This window comes from Rhyacophila brunnea, unplaced genomic scaffold (assembly GCF_057557595.1).
Source record: "Rhyacophila brunnea isolate RB1 unplaced genomic scaffold, BYU_Rbru_1.0 scaffold_2, whole genome shotgun sequence".
Taxonomy (NCBI): Eukaryota; Metazoa; Arthropoda; class Insecta; order Trichoptera; family Rhyacophilidae; genus Rhyacophila; species Rhyacophila brunnea.
In genome coordinates this window covers 11,292,585-11,314,053 of record NW_028232859.1, presented here as the reverse complement: position 1 = coordinate 11,314,053, position 21,469 = coordinate 11,292,585, and the positions used below count along the sequence as shown (strand labels likewise).

The 21,469-nt window shown below is 33.7% G+C and overlaps 2 protein-coding genes across 8 annotated transcripts in view; one reads left to right on the top strand and one right to left on the bottom strand.

Annotated features, from left to right (window-relative positions):
- The window catches only part of LOC147071847 (uncharacterized), a 383,531-nt gene that overhangs the window by 214,732 nt on the left and 147,330 nt on the right, over positions 1-21,469 (bottom strand). The window lies entirely within an intron of this gene.
- Positions 1-21,469, top strand: part of LOC147071850 (guanine nucleotide-releasing factor 2-like) — a 162,562-nt gene that overhangs the window by 110,125 nt on the left and 30,968 nt on the right. For 4 of the 7 annotated variants that reach the window (XM_085946771.1, XM_085946768.1, XM_085946766.1 and 1 more), the window contains exon 2: positions 20,535-20,724. In XM_085946771.1, coding sequence (XP_085802897.1) covers positions 20,535-20,724 — 190 coding nt within the window. Of the gene's footprint in view, positions 1-3,015; positions 3,188-20,534; positions 20,725-21,469 lie in introns of all 7 variants that reach the window. The other 3 variants (XM_085946769.1, XM_085946767.1, XM_085946770.1) reach the window with 2 other exon arrangements.

The following is a 21,469-nucleotide window of genomic DNA, read 5'->3' as shown; positions in this document are numbered from 1 at the left end:
ACCAAATCACGAATACTTTTAAGACATTATAAGTTGTCTTAAGTTACATTCTTATAGGCTCTCAAACCACTTCATGGCGACATATTATGTATAAGCATTTAAAAGCTTTATAATGTGTATGACCAATATTTTCCTCGGGAATCTTCTCTTTCTCTTCTTGATCTTGTTCCTCCGAGGCAGATATTTCCTCATCATTCCAAATTTGGAATCCAGAACCTTCCCTTCACAATTTGTACCCCAGAGTAGTATTTTCACTTCTTGATGCAAAAGATTTGTTGGGTGGTTTTTTTCTTCAACTTAATCCTGTTTCGTCAGCATTGTAGATAATCTCTTCGTCGTATTTTTCTTTCTCCAAAAACACCTTTAACATGTCTATAAAAGTTTTTGCTAAACGTGTCAGCTGAAGGCTTCCATTTCTCCAATACCAACGTTGCCCTTTAAATTTTCCAGCCAAACCGAACATGTTTTGAAGTTTAAATCTCCATTCAAACTAGTGTTAAAAAACTTCACTTTTTCACATAATAATGGAGCATATATTAGCTGTCCAGATGATAGCTTTTGAATGAACCACATCAAAATACACTCTTCAACTTCTTCATATCATGATTTTTTCATAACTTTCCGCACTATGCTGCCGTCGGTGCCACCCTTGGACAATGTACAATTCTTATATTGTTTTTATGTATATATATATATATATATACGAGATCGTTGATGTGCCGATGCCATATTTATTAGACAAAAAACGTCCTGAGTTACCCCTTTTCAAAGCATTAATTATACATATCCACTTTGTGTTTTAATACAGTACAACACGCTTTCTTTTCGATGACATATCGATACTATTCACAATAAATATTTAAATCGCGAAAATAAACGTTTTAGAAAACTAACTTGTGTTTGGTTTGAATAATCCGGATAATCGAGAATCCACCGTATTTGTTAGTTATTAAACATAGGTATAATGAAAATTTTCCATAATCTCTGAATGTTCGAAACTGAGTTGTTAAAATTAAAAACATTCATTTGCTCGATCAGTATTTGGTATACGTAGGTATAGCACAAAATTATAAAATTTTATTATAAAAAGTCGCCAGTCAAATTGAAAACAAGTTTTCTAAAATCATGTTTATTTTTATGAATAATAAAATCCTTGGATGTCAATGCATCCTTTCTAAAAGCACTTACATCATACGAACATTCGTAGCTATCGTAATGTCTATATCCTGAATTAATAAATAATACTATCACAAATAAATTGTAGTTAGGTAGGTACACTATTGTATCTTAATATATAATATTCTTTACGTTTATATATTATTACGAATTATCAATTAAATTGCGTTTTTCAACTAAACATAATGTTTTATACCCCATGTTTTACACCCAGATGTTTATATTATATTTTAATATAATCTATAATGTAATAATCATTTTTCAATATTTACCATTTCTAATTGAAATTAAATTTTTAGTCATCGTTATAATAAATAATTTGTAGTACCTACCTACCTATCGTTTTCCAATAATCGAGATCGATAATCGATGGCGATTATTGGAAAACGATATCTACTACAAATTATTTATTATAAGATCGATAGAATAGAATCAATGTTTGCACAGATATTTGACCCATCACTCCCAAAACTAAGTAAACAATGAAAATATGTATTATTTTTATTTTTAATACAAAATATGATTAGTCATACCATTATTTATGCCTGCAGGATGGTGACTACATCAGTGCGTCATTTTCTTACGAGTAAATAAAATTGTAATATATACTTAGGTACCTACTATCTAAACTTCTTACTAATAAAATAACTAAGCAATCCATAGTACATATTATCATTATTGCGGTTTTTAATGTGACACTTTTCACCTACACCAATATTTTAAATAAATTGATGTTGAATATATTTTACTGGTTGTTGGAAATTTGTTTCTATTCTTCTTATACATTCCTGTAATATTATCCCTTATTGACTAGTAGTTGATTTCGTTTCCATCAATAATTAAGTACCTGTCTAATAGGTACATATATTTGAAAGTAGCTTATTGATCTTTAGTACCTATACGTCTAATTATAAATACATAGTATATTATCTTTCAGTCACATCTGGGAAAGCATATTACAATAGTAGTAATAAAATGTCATGGCGGCTATTTTAATGATAAAATAATTACTTGATAATACTCGCATATCCGGAAGATTGACATATTTTTTTCAACTGTTTGCTTTATTTTGGGTTATTACAGTTAGAATCTCTATCAAACATTTAACTACGTAGTTACTGGTGGTATTGTGTCATCGATGACATTTTACGTATTCAATCATTTATGTAGGTACCTACCTAAAGAAGTCTATATAAAAGGTTACATAACAAACATTCAACTCAAATTTGTTATTTCGATTAGAACACGGCGATTAACTAAACACTCCTTCCTTCTCACCAGTAAACTAGTTGGATTAGCACAAATTTTAGAATGTATTTTTCAGAGTCGTTTATCTGTTATTGTACGTATTAAAACGTTGAGAAACGCTAGTCGCGATGACTTTGGCTCGATGATGCATAAATAAAATACCAAAGCCTCGAATAATGTTTTCTTTTTTACCAAACTGATAACCTTGCAAAACAAGTTAACAGTTAGAAATAAGTGGTATTTTTAAAATCTCGTGATCATTATGCAAATAATATTTATGTTAATAATATTAATACTATCCACCGAAAGTACTTGATGGAATTTTAATTTAAATCCATCAGAATTTTAATATTTATATTATATAATATACTTACATAATATCATAATCATATTATGTCATCTTATTATGTGTGTTTCATAAATATATATTCAACACGTACCTTCTCTTCCAATGGATGACATTAATTCATGGATTTCTAAACGGCTTAATTAAATTAGAAAATTCACACTCTTGGCTCCAAAACTGCTCCTATCCAAACAACCAATTTCCACACAATTTAAGTTAAAGCAATAACTTACTTCTTATATTAGTTTGTTAAAATATTTTTACTCATAGATTTTGTATTATAGATGTGTTATTCACAGTGAAAGTGTAATCGTATATTCGCAGTGTGCTCCGTCATCTCTAGCTCATTTCGAAGATCTTCTTTCATGTATATAGACGTTTTAAAACCTGGATTCGAGAAGATACAGAAAGACTTAGGTAAGTAAGACCGAAAACAGCTAAGTTATTAAATGTATAGTATAGCAGCCTAATACCCCATAAGAAGTTATTAATTTAATAACTTGGTTTTTCTTAATTGATATCATTATCAGAGCACAGATCAAGAACACTACGAATCTAAATAGAAACCGTTAAATTAATATGATATCTCGCTTGGAAAATGTTACACCGTTTTGACAAAATTATTGATATTAGGTACCTACCTACCACGTTGTAGGTACTGCCCTAAATTATATTGGTCACTGCGCGAGAGAAATGTGAAAGCGGGATAGCATGTATATTCCAGCTATATGCCGTCCTAAAGTATCTGTTTTCACATGGCTGTATTAGTGCGAGTACTTAGTACTAATGTATTATTTTAACTACTTTAGGTACTTTTCTCTTAATGCATTTCATTACCATGTTGTACCTATATAAAATGTATTTATTATGTAGTACCTACGGTTTAATGTTAAAAAATAAGATTACGCAGATAATAAGAATTATATAATATAATGAACAGATAATCAATTACGCCGATCTACTTATGGTAAGTATCATTTTCAAAATTATTTGGAATTTGTAGGAACGAGTTTCGCCCCTCTGCGTCTTCGTGTATTTTATGTATAAGAAAATCAATAACATTACAAATTAAATAAGTATATTTTTTATCTGGATTTTTTTAAAAGAAGAGCTGTATGCATAACCCCTCAAAATAGCGAAAGGTGAAAGCCCGGTTGGGAAAATCAATTGATGGGGTGTACCTATCTTTAAACATTTCAGATAATTTCCAATATGAAATCAAGTTCAGTCGATATGTTGGCTTTGTTGGTGCATTTAATTTCTCCTAATGTACCTATTTACCCGATTTGGTATATCTTAATTGTATCATTCATTAAAAGTATTGGTTCATAAGAAAAAAAGTAGTAACATGGCTTACTTTTCGAGCCGAAGTAATTAAGAGTTTTCTTACAATATTTTCTCTCCGTAATGGCGATCAATGATCATATCGTTGGCAAACTTGATTACTGACTATTTAGTTTCTTTTAGTGAGGTGATTGATGATGCCTTTATATTGCAGTTTACGCTGATTGTGGATTTCCATGCTCGTTACACGTATTTTCCTATCTATTTTATTAATTATTTTCCTTGCACGCCATACATTTAGTAAACAAGAATGTCATTATTATCGTATTTTGTAATAGTATCACGGTCGAGTGATTCAAACGTATTAATCAAAGGAATAATTAAGCTATTCTGCACGATTTAAATGCGTAGCACAACAGTCCACATAACATAACAAAGATAGGTGATTCTGATTAATAATAAATTATATGTATTGTAATTTTTTGTATCACTGTAACAAAACATTGTTATAAAATTACGTGACTAAATCACGATAAAACCACTCGCAACTGAATAGTCTTTCAGCTTCTGCAGTGCTTACCCATAATCTCGAAGTAGTTGGGTACCTACAAGTCTACAGCGATTTAACGTCGCTCTCGTTACTAAATTTAAAAGAATTTCTTTGATGAAATTATTTCATCTCTTCTTCTTCTTCGATGGCGCTATAGCTCAAGTCGAGCCCTGGCCTCCTCCGCCGCCGTCCTCCAGCCGGAACGGTCCTCCGCACGTATTTTCCAGTTCATGATTTTTAGCAGCTGGTTGGCATCTTTTGTAATGTTGTCAACCCATCGAGTGCGTGGCTTTCCGACTGGCCTTTTCCCCCCTGGGTTTCCTTCGAGGATCTTCTTCGGTATCCGTGACTCAGGCATGCGCTGGACATGGCCTGCCCAGTTTAGCCTCTGGAGTTTTATGAAGGTGGAGAGTTTTGAATCTTGGTATAAGCGCTATAAGTAGTTCCGTGTTGTACCTAATTCTCCACTCCCCACCATCATTCATGGGTCCGTATATCCGCCTCAGGATCTTTCTCTCAAAACAAACCACTATTTCATCTCTTATTGGTGTATATTTGCGTATTATTCCTTTATCCAAATGTTATCACGAAATTTCCTCACCTAAGTACAAACACTCGTTAGGTACTTCAGTTATACGTTGTATGCGATATCTATAATCAAACATAATATTTAAAATACTTCATTGTGTAAAAATAGGTAAACTTATACTTTTTTACTTTTTACCAAGAGCTAATTCTCGCGGGACCCAAGATTCTGCTTTGGGAATCATAATATAATAAATTGATATGCAATCGGTGAAGTGCAGGACATTCGTAATAGTTAACATTCCATTTTATTATATTATCATATTTTCGTCTCTTCTACTCCTCTACTCTACTCTACTACTCTTGCAATCACATAAAATTGCACAGCACATAACATGTATCTGCACGCATACTCCGTTAATTACCATGTTCGGTGAAAATGGTAAGATAATTTTCTTTGACAAGATAATATTATGCCGTACGCACTCTCGCTGAGACTATCCGTGCAAGGCCGAACACGACAGTGTCGTAGGCGCGCGTGGCACCCCTCTGCACCAAATAGTATCAGGGAAAGTCTCGCCAAGCGACTCAACGAGAGTGTGATCCTGCATTATACATTGATTATCTAATAATTGTTGATTCATTTCTGCGGCGTATAATGTGTCACTGGTTGGTCTGAAACTAAAATGTGAAATCAAAGATCAACCAGGTCGTTAAGTACCATTCATACCTTACAAATGATAGATTAAACCTTATCTTAATTTTCAACGTCTCGCTGCTAATACTTTTATGAGTCAAAATTTTAATATGCATTACCAAATTGAATCAGTTTGTTAGACTTGTACAGTTTATATATCGATTGTCATGCCAAGATATTTATTATTTTGGCGAGTTACAGATTTACCGTACAATGTTTGACACGTCTTCCGATGTTCTTATGAATGCAATAGATCTTATGTATTTCTCATGACAAAGACATTTAATCGATTGAAAATATTTTCCTTGTTCAATAAAATATTATACTTACAGGTTTTTTTTTCGCTTAGCTGTGGGAAACACACGTTCGTTTGATCTCCCATTTCGTGATCTTCTTTATACAGACGTTCGCCGGTTTGCCTTGGCCGTTTTCCACTGCCGCTGCCACCTTTGCAATTATAATTATTTTGTTTACATTACATGTCACACACTGAAAAAAACAACTACTATTGTGTAAAGTTAACCACTGCAATTGTGTATTTTTGAATCTTTCATAAATCGTCTCTGTTCTGGCAGAACACACTAACTGGAGAATATTGGTTTTGAGTAATTTGACTTTGAAGTTGTTAAAATGTTTGAAATAATGGTCTATCATGTGAGTTTATTAAGTAATCGTAAAAAGGATGACTTTAAAATAAAGACTGTTTATTTATTAAGAAGGTTTCCAGAGGGTAAAGTTTGAAATAAGGAACATTTTGGTACTAACTCAATATGTAATTTTTTCGAATTAGTGTTTTCTGCCAGAACAGTGACGAAATACACATGGACTAACCTCGTCAGTGCGTCACAGTTCCACAATATATAGAGTACTACATGTACTTACAAATTTCGGCGTGATTTTCGTATTTGATCGCGGGTTAGGTAGGTACCTGATTTATTCTGATAACTTATATTAAATTATGCTAAATAATAGCAACGAAGATTATTAAAGCTTTCGTGGTTTTTGTTCTGTAAACAGAAATACTTATAAAATAATTTGTATAAAAAATAAACGAATCAATAATACGTAGGAAAGACGTCTTGCCAAGCTTGACTGATGTTTGATGTAATGCTGTGTGTCATGACGTTTTCGCCGTGTTGTTTCGGTTTTTTTGTCAGTGACAAACTGCCGCCATGCTGATTGATATATATGTTTAATACTCACACATTGGTTTACGGCTTAGTGTGGCTTCTAGACAGGAGGTGTCATCGGACCATGCTACTGGAATTGCGTTAATGTTGGATGGCAACCATTCCCGTGATATGATTTATTTTTTGCACCAATGGGGCGGAAATATTGGATATGGAAAATATGGTTTCAGCAGGCTCTTATCGTGCACGCGAATTATTGCAGACCTTGTTACCTGGTCGTGTATTTGACATTTTGACGACGTGAACTACCCTCCGAGATCGTGTGACTTAACACTGTCGGACTTCTTCTTTTGGAGTCTTTTTCTCAAAATTAAACTCTACGATGTTAACCCTTCACTGCATGATTTTTTTTTTGAAAATTTTTATTTTTTCTTAGTGTCAAAGTGCCTTGTGAATGATGGAAAAATAATAAAAAATTTTTTTTCGAAAATTACATTAAATTTTGTATGTTACTGCGTGGTGCCGCAGATTTACGACATTAAGAATTCAGTATGTCAAAATATAAAACCAAATGATAACAATCATAAAAAACTAATGTACACAACTTATTTGATGTGTAGATATTTTTATTTAACCAATTTCAATCTTCTGTGCATTTTTTATTTATTTATTTACAAATGCGGATTTTCGCGTACCTACATACGAATTCGTCAACTGTTAAAGCAGAAATGCATAGACTATAATGCAGAAATGCTTTATTTCTTGAAATGTCCAAACAAAATCGGTAAAGTATGATGTTTATGGTAAAACAGTTTACTAGGCATCGAAAAAGGATATATTATTTGATAATTTACACAGATGGCATTGGCTATATCGAAATAGTTTGAAATGTCGCAAATTTGCGACGCTATGCAATTCCTGGTCTGAAACATAATATCCGGCACCTCATCGGTGATAATATATAGCTGGATTTATGCGCAAAAGTCATGGAAAACGTATACAAAAGAATGCGCATCTGTCATGGGAGCGGAGAAGGCTATTTGATCAGTGTTACATAATGTACATAATTCCCATGCATCAGATAAGAAAAACACAAATTTTCATGTTACTTTAATTTCAACCAAAAAACAAAACTTAGTTCTTATTGATCAACCTGTATTATTATGTTAAGCATTCTGACTTTATGTTTCCGCTACCGCTTCAACCTACTTGGTAAAAGTTATAATTTGCCATGAACACCGACCACGGACTGCGAATAGGCAAGACTGGCTTTGTGGTGGACTTTCCATTAAAACATAATATACGGTGTGGTCACTGGTCAGTCGACCGACCCGTTACTATGTTTGAAATAATTACCACTGAAGCTGGTGTAAGTCGATTCCCGGCTCGTTATCGTCGTACCACATTTCGATCTAGCCGCAAACTTTAATATTTACCAGTTGCTAGTTTTTATGGTGTCGTCTGTATGTCATTACGCGCCTAAAACTACAATACTTTGGAATGACTTGAGAAAACATAGTGGGAAATTCCTATTATTGCCTTCATAAATTATCTTTACCTCCTATAATCATGATGGTGTCACGATAAATCTGCATTACGGGTTAATCTTTCACAAAACACGTGTAATGTTGCACTGAGTAGACGTAATATCGTTGTTTAAGGAAAAATAGCTTGCACCTCCAACTAAATTTGTGACGACGCGGCATGTATGTCGCTGTTATTAGTAATATTAACTCTCAAAACTTCTTAGATTCTTTACCACTACGTCCGGTCGTCTGCGGTCTTCCAACGCTATATAGTTCTTGTGAGAATTCACAACATTCACATTATAGGTATAGGTACTTTAACGAATGTGTGAAAACTTATCATAATTATTAATTATATATTATAGGTATATCCATGAATTGTAATTTTAGTCTGTAGATGCCTATGGCCGCACAAGTAGTTTGTAAAAAAAAAATAGATTTGGCTACGAACGTGTGATGCAAATAGCGAAAAGATTTTACGACCAACTATTAAATAACTCGTATGGACATAATGTTATTGACAATGACTGTACTCTGTAATTTAAAAAAAAATCTGAATAATGACTAAAATCATATGAAAGCCAATCTTCAATGTTATTTTTTATTGATATTTATACAGCTCATTTTGGATGATCGTAGCGCGTATTATACCACTCAAAGCGTCTCGTGTAAATGCACCTTAAACAATAAATCATTGGAAGTGATCTTCTGTCGTGAACAATGAAAGAAATGCAGCCAGTTCATGAAATGCCAAATTTCTACATTAATATAAAATATAAGTAAAAAAAATGTTTGAATTTCAACCTGCAAGGCATTCAATGAGTACTTATTTCACTTTCGATGCGACGTGTTAACAAAAAAGAATTCCTTATGAAGTTGGATGATTCATCTGCGATGATCATTCAAAGTGACCCTTGTAAATGCGTCCTAACTGCATCCTAACTTGGTCCGTATATTTTTTTTTTTTATTTTAGTAGGTATCACAAAGTTTGCCACCATTAAGCGCGTAGCAGCTGCAGAAATATATCGCCAATACAGTGTTGTGTTGTGTTGTGGTGTGTAATAAATTGTCAAATCAGTATGCGTGATATCATCAGTAGTGACGTCATACGAGACAGCAGTTCGCGTCTGTCTTTTGAATCGAAAAAACCCGTAGGTGCATTATCATTATCCTCGAAATTTAGATCTCTTCTGCTGTCACACTAACTCACCCATCCTCAGTAGTGTCAACGCTCGTCAACAAAAATATTAACAAGCTATAAAAACAAGCTAGTTTGGCTGAAAAATATTATAAAGATTTCCAGAAATGAAAATACAGTTTTTTAATGTCTCCAGATAAACAAATTCTGAGAGAAAGAAATCATCGGTAAATCGGCGATATCCTCAATGTTTTTAGAACCGTAGACCAAAACCACCTTCTTTTTAAATTTACTACATGAAACTCGCACACTACATTTAAAATCAGAGCCATTTTTATGATATCTTTAAAGTTGGACGTGATGCCAAGAAATATAAGATTTAACGCCGTATGCCAAATGCTGTTTGTGGAGTTAAATGACTACCTTTCCAAAAATGCCGTGTTGACATTGTTGACAACGATACCTCTCGTCCTGCGAAAATGATACGCTAATGCAATTTAAGTATTTTATATGTTAAGTATGTAATAGCAATTTCACAATTAATTTGGAAAACCTTTGGACCGAGTGGGATTAGAGTAGATATCTTTCGCTTACTGGGCGAGTGCTCTGACTAAACGCGACTTACGCGAGCAAATTTTTGTGAATTTTCTTCCAGAAATGAAAGTCGAGACCTTTTTAGCTGTTGGAAAAAACCCGTCCGAATCCTAAGTCGAATTTTTTATCTCCCTTTAAGAAAATAAATCAATTTCAATCATTACCAAAAAAAAATATATTCCTGATATAGAAATCTCGAATTGTCGAGATTCTTATGAATGGCATCTCGAGAAAAATCATATTCTAACGAATATCGAAACGTCTGAAGAAAAATGATCGTTTAACAAGAATCATATTTTCTCATTATTTCTTGACATGAGAAATCGTGATCATCCCTAATTAGGTACCATGGTTATGTTTGACAGGTTTATCATTGTTTATCATATCGGGTTTATTTAAATAATTCTTATATCGTAATGATTGAAACTATTGATTCAATGAGCTCACTTGTTATATTTTTTCACCCTTTTAGCTGAACGTATATTTTTTGTATCGTTTATAATTGATCGCCATTGATAATATAATTATAATTCATGAAAAAACCTTTCATTCGTACCCGTTTCCGTATAATGATTTTTAAATATTCGGTATTCAAATGTCATTATGCTGGGTAAATTCGATTTATTTTATTTAATACCATTTTTTATCATTACCGTGAAGTTATGAATAAGCTTTAAATAATAAGTTGTATTAGATTTTAATATCAATGCAATATTTCTCCGCATTTTTTGTACATCGACAGGTCATATTACACGATGTAAAATAAAAAGGCACGCCGGTAAATGTAAATACGACACCCATGCATATCGCTCCTTAGTAAAAAGTTCGTATCCCACGCCACTTGAGACACAAAACATGACAACAGCATCGGAGCGTGATTGTTAAGACGCTGAGTCAGGCTGTCCTGCCGGATTTATAATGCACTGATCTCCTTACACCAGTCACTAATCCACTCCTCATATGGCGGACTGAAGACCGGTTCATCCTTGTATGGTTTGCGTAGCTAAGTCCTTTGTTATAGGCACATATTTGGTTATTATTCCCTACTTAGTCCTGTCTGGAATAACTATTATTAAAATAATTATAATTGCCACTATTTAAATCATTTAATATGCATTTCAGGCTTTAATCATAACAATGCTATGTATCAAACTCAGTTGGTCCGATCGGCTATTTCCACCGTGTCTCTTTTTTATCAACTGGATTAGATTGAAATGACGATAGAAATCTTGCACACTTTAGTGCACGACATTCACAACCAGCTTATTCCCGGTACATCTTTGAATTGTCATATTTTTCAATTTCGTCATGCACGGTGTACATCCGAAATGCTGTAAAGAAGAGCAAAAGGGCAATCAGAACATTAAGGCGAGACTTCAATTAATTTCGACCATTCACCCCAATTAGATAATATAAATTGCATGGATAATCCCTGGTAGATGTTGTTGGGTACATATATCTGTAGATACCCATGTATTTCGATAGTCACTCCACAACATATTCAAAACAACGACTAACTTTACCTGAGCAGGCCACTAGGTATTCTAAACATGTAAATTTCTATAGCAGGCATTCTCTATCTTGTTACGACTACGTGGTCATGCATAAGGGTGTTTAGTAAAACCACATTTCCTTCTTAATTCATATCGAATAAAAAAATATTTACTTACCGTAAATCTTTTCTGTGGCATCTTTCACATTTGCGAGTAATGATACCGGCAAAAGATAATCGTGTACTTATGTGAATTTTCCTCAAACTTATCGACTGTCACGAATAGCTTTCTCTTCGGCGCGAAGGCGGCGTTTGACAGGCGTCTGTGGAGATCGTTGATATCCGGCCGACGCCGCCGACGCCTCGCCTACCAGACGCATCAGACGTCGCGAGGGACGGAAATAGACTCGGAGACGTGTCTCGGACGCTGCCCTTTCGCCCCGACCGCTTCATTAACCCATTTATGTCCCTTATTTTCCATTCGCCCGTCAACAATGCATTCGGTACATCATTTTCATTACCATCTAAATTCCAGCGTTTGCAATTTGATACAATCCGCTATTAATATTATTTATCATTTATGACCGTGGTTTCGTATTTCGAAAACCAACGACGAAACGTTTGGTAGTTTCCCCATTTCCCGAAAACACATCGAAGTTTAGCCACAAATCGACGTAAAAAATTTCCCACATTAACATGGTAGCAATAGCTCAGTGGATTAATAAAAAGACACTGTGTTGTTTGAAGAAGTTTTTTGTGTACTATATTTAAATAATTCTAGCAAATTTTGGCTACTATTTTTGAACAATTTTATCTCACTTAGTTCATATCAAGCTATGTTCACGGAATAAATAACCCTGTTCGTATAGAAAATGCACAATAATTAATATTACGTCATTATGCTATTTTACGTTTCCCACTAGAAAGTCCAGCGTCATAAAAAAATAACAATAATTTCGCTTGCACCTTATTGTCTTTGTTTTTTTTTCATATTTCAGACACGACAAGAATTCACTTTCGACATTTCAATCCCACTTTCGCTGGTAGCTTTGTTTGTGCTTGTTATGAATATTTTTTCATAGTTTCGTACCGATGTCAAGATACAAATCTATTTATTAATAACTTGAATGTAAGAACTATTTTTTTATTAACTTTTGTCTACATTTAAATTGCTATATTAACACAACAATATGTATGTGTTTATTTTTTTAAATGTTTATCGATGTGTGTTTTCCCCAATTGGCCCTTATGTGCCCTCTCTCTTCAGTTATTTTTTCTTTCGATATTTTCCTCTGCCCCCGATAGTTATTTTATGTTTTTCGTCCGATAATCAATTCAATCAGTGATAATATGTCGGTGTTGCAATAATTTATAGCAGGAAACACTATTGCAAAGGCAGCAAATATTATTAGGTATAACTATATTCAAGTAAATTACACTAATTTAGTTATATTGGAGCTGTGTCTTCTACATTTTCTTGTGGGGCGGAATTTTATTGATACTAAGTGGTAGTATATTGGTAGTGACTTTTGACGTGACGTGACTGCGATGGAACGGAAACACGAATTTTCCGAACTATGCTGGTTCAGCGAAGTCATTGGAAGAGAAAAAAAGATAACGGAACAGACGCGTTTCTTTAGGGCAGGGGTTCCCAACCTTTTTGTACTCTAGAGCACATTCTAAAATATCGGTAGGGTGGCGGGCACCACCTATTTTTAATCGACAAACTCCTTCCATAACTTCTCATTTTCCCATAATTTATTTTCTTATAATCATAATCATAATTTGCTTCGGCGTTCATCTGCTCAGTTCGTGGCGTTCGTTCACTTCGGGTTTTCTGCGTGTGTCAGGCTAGCGTGAAAATTCTGTCTCTGTCGAATAGTGGCGGGCACATGCGAATCGTTCCGCGGGCGCCATGGTGCCCGCGGGCACGGGGATCGAACCCCTGCTTTAGGGGTTCGATCGACCAAAGCACATCGTCACTTTTCAGAGTCGCAATAAATGTGACTGAGATTAAAACAGTGGTAGTCAACATCCATCTGTAAGAAGATAATATCTATTATTGTAGGATATCGTTGTGAAATTGTTTATTTCTTTGGTGCTGTAAAACCTAAACTATGTATTATATGCCAAGTAATATCAAAAGGAACGGTTAATAATACGGATACCTACCTACGTATTATTCTTTCTTCATTGTATGTATAGTCTTCTTCTTATTGTGCCATCCCCTAGCGGAGGTCGGTCACCACCAAGGCGATCTTATCTTTGTCGTCTGCTACCCGGAACAGTTCAGTGGAACTGCACTCGTACCAATCACGTACGTTGGTCACGGTTCTTAAGCCACGAAATGCGGCGCCGTCCTCTACTACGCTTCCCATTGATCTTTCCTTGAATGACAAGTTGGGGAATGCTGTATTTTTGTCCTCTCATAATGTGACCGAGGTACTGTAGTTTCCTGGTTTTGATACTACGTAGAACTTCTCGGTCCCTCCCCATTCGATTGAGAACTTCAACATTTCGTCGCTATAGTACTTGTTTTCCTTATAGACCAAATGTCGATTGTTCAGGAAACGAAAAACAAAGTTCCCTGTCTTATATTTAAATATCAGTTTATATATCAAGCACTCTGTCTCCTTTTTATGATTGCCACATTATCCAAGAAGAGATTTGATGAATAATATATTAGTATAATTCATTAAACTAAGAGAAAATACGTTTTATTTACAAGTAAGCAATGTGGATATACGGATCATTCTCAGCACTGGCTCCGAAAAGTGGATATTCGGAACAAAACAAGGACATTCGGAATGTAAGACCGTAGCGTATCGTTGCATGGACCACGGTATACCGTGTGGTCAAAAAGTACAAACTTAAAAACTTAATATTTATTTACGTAATTTTTAATAAATTTACTGATAGGTACATGATTTTTTGTAAATAAGTGATCAAGTTGTATCAATGATCGTTTTTACCTAATTTCATAGGTAATTATAAAATATGCCATTCACCATTTTCTGTTTACAAAATTGGGAATCAACATAAAATTATATACCTAATTATAGTTATAAAAAATCTGTATCCATAGATTTACCTAATAATAATGTAGGTAGTAAAATTTTCCTAATTTCTATATTAAAATGGTGGCAATGATATTTTTATTGGTCACAAATAATGCTTCATCATGGATTTTAATCGAACTTGATACAATTAAACTTATTACAAACCATATATTGCATATTAGGTATTATGTTTTATTGGCATGGAACAAAAAATAGGGGCATGTGTTATTTAATAACCATTGATTGCGAATATTCTATCCTGAGTATAATATTATTATATAAAATATTCACTCACGAAACCAGAATTAATCTTAATAGATCGTACATTTACTAAAATATCTATTGGATAGCCAATAGTATTATAATTATACATAATGAAAATACAATCAAATGTACTATTCAATGGAAATCCACCAAAAAAAAAAAAATAGGTATAAACATACATCTTATTAATAAATGAGATTAAATATTCGCGTACATTTTAGCATGAATAAATAAAAAGTAAATTAAAAACAGAAAAAGTTTTGATTATAGACATTAATAATAATTATTTTTTATGACAGTAGTTACCGAGTCACACTGTACAATTCGTATGACCGTTGGGATATTATCTCTGTTTCTCAGTACAAAATACAGTAATTTAGGTTAAAATACTTACTTCCATAACTCCGCTGTAAGTTCAGAGCGAACTGGTGATGTACCAGACAAGATTGATAACGTTAAATTTGATAAATTCACTATTTAAACGATAGAAACTTAAAATAACACAATAGTAGTCAAGATCGCGCGCTTTGGAAGACGAAAAACTGACATCAGTCACATATGAAGTGAGCGACATTAGAAGTAGACAGCGCTATATGAAAGCGATATGCGAGAGTGAGACCGAGCTATTCTATTTGACATTCGGAAAATAAGCACAAAGCAATCGTTGCGAAACATGGCGTATTCGGAGTTTTTAAAAAAATATCTCTGTTTCTACATGAAAATATACAATTTTTATAAATGATTTCGGTGTAGTTAGACAAAAGAGATATAACTGCATTAAAATGTCGATTTTGACAAAAATGGATATTCGGAAAACAAGTACTATAGCGACGATTTGTCACCCGGTCAGTCCAAGGAATTTTGAGGATGCGTCTATATAGCCACATCTCGAAAGCTTCAAGTCTCCGTGACATCTCTTCGTTTAGCGTGAATACTTCCATACCATAGAAAAGAATTGAGAGAACATAACAACGTACCATACGCAGTCTCAGACCTAGGTTAAGATCTCGATTGCTAAGGAGGCGTCTCATTTTGAGAAACGCGCTCCTTGCGATCTCAATTCTAGTTTTTATTTCCTGAGACTGGTCCCATTTCTCATTGACCCATGTACCTATATATTTATAATGGGTCACACGTTCGATTGATTCGCTGTTAATGACAAAATTTGTGTTGGTGTCTGGTGTCGCTATTTTTGATACTAGTAATAGTTTTGTTTTCTTGAGGTTCATTTTTAAACCATAAGAATTACTGACCTCATTAACCTTTTCTACTAATTGATGTAAACTCTTTAAACCATCAGCAATCAGCACAGTATCGTCGGCATATCGTATATTGTTAATATGTTTGCCATTAACCAAAATACTCACCGATTCACCTTGTAAGGCTTCCTTGAAAATAGCTTCTGAATACATGTTAAATAGCAGAGGTAACAATATACACCCCTGTCTTACACCGCGACGAATTTTTACCTCCCCACCGATTTCGTTTTCGATATTAATATTCGCTGTTTGATTCCAATATAAGTTAGCTATCAGTTGAATGTCTCTTGCATCGATGCTTTTCTCCTGTAAGAGTTCGAGAAGTTTACGATGCCTAACAGTATCGAATGCTTTCTCGTAATCGATGAAACACGTCATATAAACATCAACATTAACATCTAGGCATCTTTGCGCTAGAACATTCAAGCTGAAAAGTGCTTCGCGAGTGCTCAAACCACTTCTGAAGCCAAATTGCGTGTCATCTAGGTCTTCTTCGCATTTTCGAGAAATCCTATTATGGATGATTTTTAATAAAACTTTTAACATGTGGCTCATCAAACTTGTTGTTCTAAACTCGCTGCAATCCGTTGCATTCGCCTTTTTGTAGAGTGATGAATGTCGATTTCAACCAATCATCGGGAATTATGCCCATTTCGTAAATTTTATTGAACAAATCAACGAGAATTTCTAATTGATCTTCTTCTAATAATTTTATCATTTCGTTGTAAATATTATCAGGGCCGACAGCTTTACCATTTTTAGAATTTCGTATTGCGTTTATTATTTCTGCCCTATGTATGCATGGGGATGGGGCTTTGGGTTGAGCGTGGTTCCCTCAGTAAGCCTTTTAATCTAATTTTTACTGTAGCTACAACAGGATTGTGGTCAGATGAGTTGTCGTTCTGGATAAGTTTTAGTAGATGTTACGCTATTTCTGTAACGATTGCGAATTAATATATAGTCTATTTGATTTCTTACAATGTTATTGCCATCATCTTGTGGGGATTTCCATGTATACAATCGCCTTGCTGGAAGTTTGAATAATGTATTACAAACAACCATACTCTGTTCCTGGCGTATTAGTTCAACATATAATTATGGAATAATTATTGTTGATAATATGTTGAATGTTGTATGATATTGCTCGATTTATTACCTATGTCCTATACTATACCTACTTCTATTTTCTTTGATACGATGTATAGTGCTTTTAAAGATTGAATTAAAATTCATTATGCCTCAAATGTGTTCGGCATTAAATTATGTATACATATTAACATTTCTATTCGCTTGGCGTCTGTAACGTTATAAGATAAGGTTAAAGGTGATTTAGTAGACTACTAGAGAGAGCAATGTCAGCTATCGCACATCGAGTGAATACTGAATATTCATATTGACAGAATAAATGTAGAGTAAGTAGCAAAATAACTTGGAACTTGCTAAAATATTATTATATTACAATAATATGCAAATTCGATGTCATGGTTGATTAAGCCCTTATTAATATGCCAGAAAATAGCTAAACATGTGCAGAAGAATAAACAAAATGCTAGGGTATGCGATTGTGAAAATGTTGAAAATGACGTCGAGGTGGCGCCGCGGTCGACGGATGCGGTTATCGCATGTCGCCTTACGTCAAAAGTGTAAACAATTCATTTCAATCAACTTGTCATCTTTGTATCTTTTGAATAACTCTTTATTATTTTGTTATTATTATGGTCAATCGATTGAATATAACCCTAACTACTTATCATTATGATTACAATATCTGCATATACGTTGCTTGAATGTAACGAAGTAGCTCTACGCTACGAGATGAACAGTGGGCAGTGGGCACGCTCCCCGCGCTATTGTATGCAAATTGGGAAGCAATATTTGAAATTCTAACGCGCCAAACATATTAATTTTATGAATCAATGTTATCTATGGTTTCGGTGTATGAATTGCGCGGGATTTTTTGTGGTTTTGATGTTTTACATACTTACGAAATTATGGACATTCAAGATTCCACTACTACAAGCTATACTATCTTATATTATAATTCAAGCTATCACAATGTTATTTAATATAATGCTCTCATAACATGAATGGAGTCAACACACGTCATTCGTATAATATACATACATAGTTAACAAAGTTAGTGAAGAAATAAGGGAAGTTGTTTGTTTATAGTTTTGATTTACTATTATAGTAGGCATGTTGTCACGATTTTTTATAGATGCTGGAAATGTCTTTCTGGAACCGGAAGTAGGCGGAAAAAATCTGTCCTGATCATTATTAGACTAAATGAATTATCAACATAATACGAATTGTCTTATACTTTAATTAAATTTTATCCCATTACTGAGTTGATTAATTTACATATATACCTAATATATGAACATTTTGTCTAAAAATTAAATCCATTGATGTTATTTGTTTTAAAAATGTGTACTTGTTGCCAATAATGGCCATCAATATGTAAGATTATTATTTATTTATAATAATTATTATTCTATTCCGGTATCGAGTGATAGGTAGGTAAATATCTATGTTATCGCTTTTGCGACGTTTATTGGTTTTGTGACCGATCAATTTAATAGGTACTAAGTACATTTACGTCATTTTCTGTGGCTATAATGAGTTGTGTTTTTCCGGTTTGACGGTTCAATAGTGCAGCTAGCGTTACTACGTCACTCATTGATATCGGACATGCAGTGCACTGCTATTTCTATTAGTAAAATCAACCTATTTATAAAGAGGTTATCTATTTCCTCTTCTGGTTATACCAACTATCACAAAAACAATGTCAATCATTTTCCATAAATAACTAATTATTATATGGGTGGATTATCTATCGAATGATAATAAAATATATTGAATCGTGATACCAACGTGATTAATCGACCAAGATTATCTTTTCTCTTCATTAATTTTATTTGTTTATTTAATCAAATAACCATTTTGTTTAATATGATTTCTTTAGTGAGTAGAGTTTTAATTGTGATAAAAAATACGTACTTACCTAAATACAGTATACATGTAAACTAATGCATAATTTTGAAAAGCCTCGGAAACATGCCTATTATAAAAATACTAGATACAATCTTGTACAGATTGCAATTTGAACACACACCTTTGGGAAGTGAAACATGTGTATTCAAATCCCACTCTTCCTAAGATTTATTTCAGGATTTTTCAAATAAATATACCTATAATAATATATTTCCGAGCCGTTTCAAGTATTTTCTATAAAAATAATGCTACATTCTTAAATCTTGTCTCTATTCTGACTGTCCGAATCACTAAAATTTTTACTGCTATTTTTGTTGCTACTGCCTCGTTCAAAATAGCCAACGAATCAATTTTAGGCTATAAGATTTTCTGAATCATGATGGTAGTGTTCCGAGCGCTCAATAGGTTAACTTCCGTTTCCGTAATGATAATCCCGCCAATGCATTGCGCGCGCTCTTTCCGGCTGCGGCGGGATCCCCCTCTTTGATACGACCTCAAAATTAACATTATTGTTTGACAGTTTGTATACATTCAATTAAAATTTTCGCCAGCGTCTCTTTACAGATCCGTATTTGACGATGCGTCGTTAATTTTCAGTAACATTTTTATTTTACGCTTAATACTTAATTATCTCGATTCCGGTTTGAATATTTATAATTTTCCTAAAAAAAAAGTACAGCCTAACGGAAAAGAAAACTAATTAGCCTTATTTATTATTTGATGGATATTGTATGAACACACGTCATGCTTGAAAATATCTGTTTGGTGGTACATACAATCGGTAGGTTAGATACTATGTCTTTCGGCTGACACTATTATTGACAGTTGCAATATTAACATTATTTATAAATAACCTATATATTATGGTGTTAATAATAATAATTAATCTATTTGGATCCGGATTGATTTTTTTTTATATTGGTTCTATATAATACAGTAGTTACACACTTATGATGATCACGCTCGTTTTGGACTGGGTTTTTTCTAACCTAATCAATGAACGATAATAATAAACAAATCGGTTTCGTCTTGAGTTCTAAGAATTTGCAAATAGTTATAGGTAATGCAGTTCTATGATGTGACTTCAGTCCAGTCAATAGCCATATTTATCTTAAGTCACCTATCACAGTGCTTCCTAATCTTTCTCACGTCACTGCACATTATTTAAAATATGAAATTTTCACAGTTAGTTTTAAAAAGGAAAACCAATTGCTTTACTATAATAATTGATTGTGTATTTCTTTATCGTAGGCGGCGAGAGCGAGAGTGGCGGCGTATCCCAGTCGAGCGGGGGCGGGAGCAGCGGTCACAAGGCGTCCTTCCGCGGGGCCAACAAGCTGGCTCGCCGGGCCAAGTCTTTCAAGGAGGACCTTCTCGAGCGCATCCACACCATGTCGCTCAGGTCGGCCGCCTCGGGACAGACACAATTCCTCACTAACAGGTCAACATCCACCTATCTTTCTCAACAATATGATTATGACATGAAATAATGTGACAACTGAATTCATTGTTTATAAATAAAATACAAACGATTGCCTGCTACTGAAGCTTTTTCTTTACTTACACAACTGTGCTACTCTGCGATTTTTCATTGAAAAAATGATAAGTACTTACTTAGTTCATTTTGTAAAAAAATTGACAACTAAACCTCCGAGCACAACTGTGAAGCTTGCGACAAATGAATCTGCAATGTGAAATGACTTGCAGCAACTTAATCATTGGCCTTAGGTAGTTTTCAGCGTCAAGTTCATAATATAATAAAGAATCCATCTCTATAGAACAGGGGTAGTCAACATTTTTATACCTACCGCCCACTTTTGTATGTCTGTTAGTAGTAAAATTTTCTAACCGCCCACCGGTTCCATTTTAATGGTAATTTATAAAGTAGCGAAGTAACTTTACTTTATAAAATTTATAAATCAGAGTTACAGCAAGTTAAAGCATATAATAATAATTATTTACCATATACTTTATGTCAGACTTTTGTTAAGTTTGGCAGAATAAATCTTTATAAAAGAACTTACAGTAGTTAAACCCATCTTTTTATTTATTTTATACTTTGCATACATAAAAGCATAAATCTTAATAAATTGAATTCAGCAACACATTTATCAGCCAAATTCAATTTGATTGACAATAATTAATAATGAAGTGGTATATGCATTTAATTGCGATTTTTTATTAAC